Source organism: Electrona antarctica (assembly GCF_951216825.1).
Source record: "Electrona antarctica genome assembly, chromosome: 2".
Lineage (NCBI taxonomy): Eukaryota > Metazoa > Chordata > Actinopteri > Myctophiformes > Myctophidae > Electrona > Electrona antarctica.
In genome coordinates, this window is record NC_136807.1 from 36,768,478 (window position 1) to 36,775,958 (window position 7,481).

Sequence of the window (7,481 nt, forward strand, 5' to 3'; positions counted from 1 at the left end):
ACCGTTAGTTCTGGCCAGCGGCAACAGCGGTAGAAACAACCAGACTACTGTGGCTGCCACTGCAAATTGATGTTAAACAGAGCAAGCTGGCTGGGGTTTTGAACAATGATCTGTACTGTAGCACAATTTAATGCCACAAATACCTGTTATATCTCCAAGGCCTGCAGGGTTGATAATGTGGACTAACACGGAACAGAAGACATTTAAATCTAATTTATACGTCACCACTCGCTGAATAAAACACATTTTTGGCAGGTGAAGTATCTACAACACAACATAAATGAACATTCAACCTACTGCAGAATATGTCAAAGACTGGCTTACTAGGCTAGTAGGCTTAGTACCCAAACGGGGTGCACCAAGTGATTAATATTGTCACGTATCTTTAGCACAGGTGTGCTAATCTGCCAAAGCCTTCCAGTGATGTTATGACATTTAGGCCGAATAGAGAATTGTGGGTTTGTGCATACAGTAAGTAGCCTAAAAAACATACGCGAGAGTACAAGTAACAGCAGCTCTTGGTTCCGTCCCGGCAGAGGGAAAAATAATACAGATCCTGAGAGAAAATGTTGAAACGCCACTGGGCTGCAAAAAAAACAATCTGCATAGTATTGTAGCAGATATGGATTTGGTTATACTGACAAAGTACAATGTATTATATCCCAAAGGTGGCACAGTGTTTTAAGCCAGACATTATCAAGTGCTATTTTATACTAAAGACTGCCATCAAGTGGTCCCAGTTTTTATTGCAACATTACATTTAAGATTATGAGATGCAGGTTATGAACTAAGGGTACTGGATGTGTATTTGCCTTGATGCAGAAGAAAGCTCCATTTACAGCCTCTATGAAAGAATTGTCATTGCAATGATAATGACAGTGTTGGTCCTCCAAATGAGACATTTGATGACATTTCCAAATATCCTTTTAATCTGGTATTTTAGAGGAAATGTCAGACATGTTGCTGATGTCCACTTTCAACATTAGTTCTTCTAAATACTGTTGCATTCAAACTTCAAAAACACAAAATACATTTAAAAAAATATATATTTACATGATGATGTATGAAATATTTTAGAAACAGTCCACGATTTCTTTTTCATCCAACCATTAACCATTCAATATGAGTGGTCTCTTTCTTGACAGTTCAGTTAATACAATACAGTCAATGTTGACTTAGCCCCGTTTGGAACCTCACCTTCCGCCGTTAGCTCTGAGAAGACGTTCCGTACGTACATAGCTCTTCGACCAAGGGACCAACTTCCGACAAGTATGTTACATAAGCCATGTAAGCCGTTGTTTCACCGCGCTCTGAAGGTTTTACTTTCCGTACCTAAGTTTAGCATCTGCAGCTCGTCAGAAATACCTTTACTTTTTGGATACGATACTGCGAAAAGGGTTTTCGCCCCTGCTTTTGAAGGGATACCTTCGTACAGAACCTCTTCTCGGAGCCAACAGCGGAGGGTGAGCTTCCAAACGGGTTCTAGGCTAATGTTGACTGTGACATGGCAAGAATAGGGTGACTAGTAGGGTTCATGTCATTAATGGTCCCTGTAGAATTAGAAAATACAGATAGTATGCCAAAATTGCCATTCCCTTTCAACTCAACATTACTGAGTCACTGGTCCGGTACCATCAACAATCTAGCCTATCAGTCTAATTATAAGATGTCAGCAAGGCAGCATCAGACACAACAGGACCAGAGGAGAACGTTTGAACGGATGGAACACTGGCCACGACAGCAGGGGAAGCCTCCGGCACAACGTTAATAGCAGCTTCCGCTGGGCGGGCAGGCGCTGGTTTGGCGATCTTCATCGGGACATATACATTACAGGCACAGTGCTCACTCAGGTATTCCCCTCCTTTCTCCTCATAATCCTGTCTGCTAATCCATCCCTCCATCAATCCTCCTCCTCCTCCCCCAGGGAGGTGCTCCAAGGCCCAGTCTCTGGCCCCATACCAGGCATCCAGCGATGGCCGGGATGCCATGGTCACCTACAGAGTAATGCACACAGATATGGTCATGCATATCGTCGCTGTTGATATGAAAAAAGAACCTTTTCATAAATGAATGCCCTATTTTATACTTTGCCGTATGACGCTGTCGAACAAAAGTAGCTGAAGTAGGCGATCTACAAACACCCAACAGGTAATGTGACACATTGTGAGCTCGTGGTTCTGTGTTTGTTGTCATTACATAGTGACACATCTGACCAATGGTACATTTTTGACCGATTACATTTAGTAACTCACTGTTTTAGAAATCAGTTTTAGTACAAATTGCGTGCTACAATTTGGTGTTTTTGTAAGGTAAAACAAAAAGTGCTACAGTAGCATTATGATTAAAGTTTTAGCTTGTTAACACAACTTCAAAACAGTCAAATTAGTGAAATCTGCTGCTTTAATGTTGAGTTGGAGTGGAAACCTGTTAACCTGACTCCGCCAGATTGCGGCAGTATTGAGTTCACAAGTTCCCTCCTCCTGCCTGGATCTGGTCTCTAGCAGAAACGATAAACCGGAAGCAGCGGACAAAAATGATGATATCTCCATAATAATTTAGAGTTGTAGTCTTGTTAGGTTGTGTTTACATTGGCAGCGCTTCAATACGTCATCAGTCTCGTGTTGATCCCGCCCTCTAGCGGCCACATACGTCCGCATATCTCTCTCATATCTCTCATATAATAAGAGGTTCAGTTGTAACTCAGACGGATTAGAAATAAGGCATCGAACACAAAAAGAGAATCAGGGTGTCGTCTGGCCCTCTGCAAACTATCCTATCTGCATATATCACGTACCTTGAAGTGTGACTGGAAGGGCCTCATGGCTAGCAGCTCTTGTTCCACCCTCTCCTTCATCCCTGGGTACTGCATGTTACCGCCTGTCAGGAACACGTTGCTCACGAGCGCCTCCTGCTGTTCGCTGGTATATCTACATGTAGTAAGAATCAAGACAAAGATGATTTAATTAATATATGCATATGTTACATATCTCTGCTGTCGGGACGGGAAGAAAACACCTAACTTCAAAATGTACATTTTTCAGGATCTGAAAAATATAATTAAGAAAACGTTTTGAAAACAAAGCAATACTGCCTCATCAAAGTTGGTGTTGAGACTTTATATATTGTCAATTGCTTGCATGATAGGGGGAGAGGTGGTGGTGGAGTTAGTTGCTTTAGCAGACGGTTTGAGGGTCCAATGGAGTTAAGAGGTTTTGTCCAAAGCATTTTTTACTACTTTCCATTGGTTCAATATTTTCGAAACAACACACAGACGTAAAGACCTTAAGTGTGCATCAACTTGTGTGTGTATATAATATAAGGGGGTCATATCTCACCTTGCCAGGACATACTGCAGTGTCTCCATCAGTCCCATCTGATCCTCTCCAGTTAAAGACGGCTGGAATAGTATCTCTGGACACCTGAGGCGCTCTGTCCCCACAAACAGCTGGTGGTATTCTGCTATGTTGAACACTGGCTGAAAGGAGCAGGAAACGTTAAAATGGCTGAGCTATGCGTTATGGTCTGTATATTATATTGTTAAAATATGTGGACCTGTTGTATCCTTACCTGAACCAGGTTAGCTGGTTTGTCAGTCAGTGAGTTGTCCTCACTGAAGTCAGGTTCCATCAGAGCCACACCGTCTCCTTCGTCCATTTGCTGATCGAGTTCAGAGCCCTGGCATTGAGTCAGACAACAGCCTGATTTCTACGTTGTCTGATGATACAAGCTCATCTACATGTATGGTACACGACACCGTCGTATGACAGGGAATAAAATAAATTAAGCGTTTACTGCAATGTATTTTAATTTAGCAAAATTTTAAAACAAATTTGACTTTGCTTGCATTACCACAACGTTTCTTCTGCAATGGAGCCCATTAGTAAAGTTATATCTTCACTTTAACATCTTTAAAATCTACTATTTTAATTTGAAATACTATTATTTTACCTAGGTAAGGTCGGGGAAATAGTTGTATGACACCAAAATGGGTCCTGACCCATTGTTTGGGAACCACTGCTCTAAACTATAGAGCGTCGCAGTCCCACCCTCTTTCATGACGACACGAGACCCAGAAGTGAATTCCACGTTCATTTTCCCCATAAGCTTTTCAAAAAGTATTAAAGACGTTTCCGCCGCGGACAAAGCCAACTCGAGTTGTGACAACTCACAAACTAAATATTTTGGGCCGAACAAATAATTACAAAGAAGAAAAACAACAAAAAAAGTATTGTAACCTGGCGTTTTTTTCCTTCTAATTATTTGTTCGGCCCAAAAAATTGTGTTTGTTGTCATGATTTGTCACAACTCGAGTTGACTTTGTACAAGGCTTAAAAGGTCTTTAAATAAATACTTTTTGAAATGTCTATGGGGAAAATGAACGGGGAATTATTTCCTGGGTCCTCGTAGGGGGCGGGACTGCGGCGCTCTATAGGACGACTTACCTCACAAAGACTAGATCAATCAAGCATCACCCCATTATGCTTGATTCATTGTGCGTGTGTGTGTGTGACGTGTGTGTGTGTGTGTGTGTTTGAGGGCAGTATATAATGTACCTCATTCTTCCCCTCAGCCCCGTCACTGTGCAGTAGCTTGTGTCTGCCCTGCTCCACAGCCAGGTGAAGCTTGTTTATGTAGGACTGGAGCTCCTCAGCCGAGTCCATGTTCAGCTGCACCAGGTTCTTATGAAACTGGTCCAACAAGCCGTCCTCTAGCAGCTCCTGTTACATGCAGACAAGTTGTCAGACAGGCAAGCAGATGCACACGCATACAGGCAAGTATACAGACAGAACAAACATAAAAGATGTGCCCCAAACAGCATTGAAGCAAATCCTTATAGTCCCTTGCCTGCACTGCCAACAGTTTATCCAGCCTCTGCTGGTCCTGCTGGAGCTTCTCTTCCCGGCGGCGAGCATTGATCTCCTGGAGCCGTCGCAGCTGCTGTGCACGTCTCTCCTGCCTCTCCTCCACGCTCACACAGCCACCCAGCACCTTGGCAGAGAAGGGCAGCTGCATCCGGTGCACCTCTCGCTCATAAAACTCTGGGCTGCGCCACTTCTCCAGCTCTGTGGGAGAGAAAGAGCAGAGGAATAACACGGAGTCATATGTGTGCATCACCATAATGGACCTCTGCAGATGTCATGCTTGAAACTTGTGTGAGTTTGTATATGCCGTCAAGAGTTATCTGTAGCAGCATAGGTGTGTTCATGTATATATGTGCTGTGTTTAGAAGTAGAACATGCCTTTGTGATAATCTGTAACAGTGTAGTTGGGTTCATGTATGCATTTCTAAGTTTATAACATGCATGATACTTTTGTGAACATTTGTAGCAGTGTAGCTGGTTTCACGTATGTATTTCTAAGTTTATAACATACACACCTTTGTGATAAATCTGTAGCAGCATAGTTGGGTTCATGTATGTATTTCTAAATTCATAGCAAGCATACACACCGTCGTGATAATCTGTAGCAGTGTAGCTGTGTTGGTGTAGAAGCTCCTCCATGCGGCTCAGGGTGATGGCCGCAAGGTGTCCTGGGTATTTCAGCTGGAGAAGACGCTGTAGGTAAGAAGATGCCTGGCTACCACCCACGTTGACGCGCTTACAGTTCACAGCATCCAACCTGTGGGACACATTAATACTTGAATACTTATGAAACTGTATATGCAAATGGTTTACTGTGTCAGAAGTTAACACCACACTACACAAAATACTCTGCCCATGTACAGTGTCAAAATTCAGTTTGTACTGCACTTGAAATTTCCACACTATGTGGCAGCGGTGGCCGAACGGATTGCGGAGCGATCTTGATACCGGAAGGTCGCCAGTTCGAATCAGCGGTCCGACACGTTAAAATTACCACCGCTGAAGTGCCCTTGAGCAAGGCATTGAACCATTACCATGAAATGTTCTATGAGCAGGGCCTGGCTGGAAACAAGTTCTTGAGCTTAGCCCAGATACCCTGGGTAAATATAGTAACTTTGCTTTGCTTTTTACACTTCCTGTTTTGGGGTGTGGGGAGTCTGGGGACTCTGGGGAAGTAGTAAGTACACACACAATTCTTCCTAATTCAGCTCTACAGTGAAGAGGTGCCATGACCAACCTGCAGGAGTCGCTAGTGCAGCAACAGAGATCACCCTCCCCACCTGGCTTCCCACCCTCAAACATGGCCAATTTTGATTGGGACACACAGCACAGTCAAGCCAGATGCACCGTGGAGGATGTGAAACCCTATAGTCTCCACGGTGGTTGGAAGGAACTGCGCAACTCAAGCATCCCTAATAAAGCCATTTTAACTGTAACTTTTTTGCTTTTCTGTTGAATAACTTTTTAGAAGCGTTGACAATAAGGGTTTCCCACCTACCCCTGGTAGGTAAATAAAACTTTCAGGAGTTTGCTTTCAGGTTCCCAGACCGGGCAGGTGCTTGTTTGAGAGGGGACGCAACCGTCTATAAACACAACACGAGATATCTGTCTAAACACCTGAACGTGGCCAGAGTGCTTCTGGTCTGTGTAAATTAGACTCACCTTCCATTAATGACAGGCAGGATATGAGAGCACTGGTAGCCTGAAGAGAGGACGAGGCCAGAGAGAGGTGGCTGGAGATTTCTTTGAGCATTGTTGTGGCAGAAGCTGTACAGTCCATCTACCCCATAGGACACATGAGGGACTCTGTAACACTCAAACAGCAGCTCTGACATCATTTGGCGACAGTGCAACGGGTTGCAGGGAGCCTCTGTAAGCACAATGGGGTGATCCACATTACCCTGGACAAATAGAGAGATAATTAATACAAAAAGCAAGTAATAAGGGAAGAGAAATTGGACGGTTCCAAACTAGAATTAAGCACAAAAAACAACAGGGCTGCGTTGCACATTAGGCTACTCCTAGCCCAAGGTTTAGACTCTCGTAGGTTTTTTTCGATTCTGACGAATCTCTCACATAATCGAAAAAAACCTCTACGAGAGTCTAAACCTTGGCTTGGGCTAGGCTACTCCCATTAACAAAAGAAAAGCGACAAAGTAAACTGACTCACTTCATTTGCGATGCCCATGTGAGTGAACGCATAATCGAATATGAGCTCCTGGATCTCGAAGTTCACCACCACATTTCTGTCGAACTGACTCTTCAGCAACCAACGAAGAGGTTCCAGGTTGGAGATATCATTACCAATCTGTGTATCACTCCGTGCTGCTCCTCTGTTCCTCGCAGTCACCGACTTAAAAATCAACTTCGGTGAGCCGAATTCATCTCCTTTGCAGGCCCAGCCGGCCCGCATTTGGAAAGACCCGTTGTCAATTACGATCGGGGCAGGTGATGGGTTCAAACATTGTGGGACAATCTCGTATATTGGGTCGGGAGATGTTTTACAGTCCTGAAATGTGAATACTTGACACACTGCCTCTGGCATGGACGTCATTTTGAATGTGCGGTGCCACTGCAAAATACAGCCGGGAAGGAAGCGTGCTGCACATTTCAGTTCCG

General features: G+C 43.9%; 1 protein-coding gene across 1 annotated transcript; it reads right to left on the bottom strand.

The window, feature by feature from the left end:
* Positions 1-726: 726 nt before the first annotated feature.
* On the bottom strand, positions 727-7,481 carry actr5 (actin related protein 5). Its single transcript, XM_079492292.1, has 9 exons — positions 7,033-7,481; positions 6,525-6,763; positions 5,450-5,619; positions 4,846-5,063; positions 4,554-4,718; positions 3,568-3,675; positions 3,336-3,475; positions 2,795-2,927; positions 727-1,994 (listed from the first exon to the last, which is right to left on the bottom strand). Exons 1-9 carry the CDS (start codon positions 7,414-7,416, stop codon positions 1,656-1,658), a joined length of 1,896 nt encoding a protein of 631 aa, XP_079348418.1. The 5' UTR covers positions 7,417-7,481; the 3' UTR covers positions 727-1,655.

Coding starts and splice junctions, on each gene's coding strand:
- actr5 (XM_079492292.1), bottom strand. CDS start 7,416: ATGACGTCCATGCCAGAGGCAGTGTGTCAAGTATTCACATTTCAGGAC. Junction 6,764..7,032: donor ACATGGGCATCGCAAATGAA/GTGAGTCAGTTT, acceptor CTATTTGTCCAG/GGTAATGTGGATCACCCCAT. Junction 1,995..2,794: donor CCTTCCAGTCACACTTCAAG/GTACGTGATATA, acceptor ATTACTCTGTAG/GTGACCATGGCATCCCGGCC.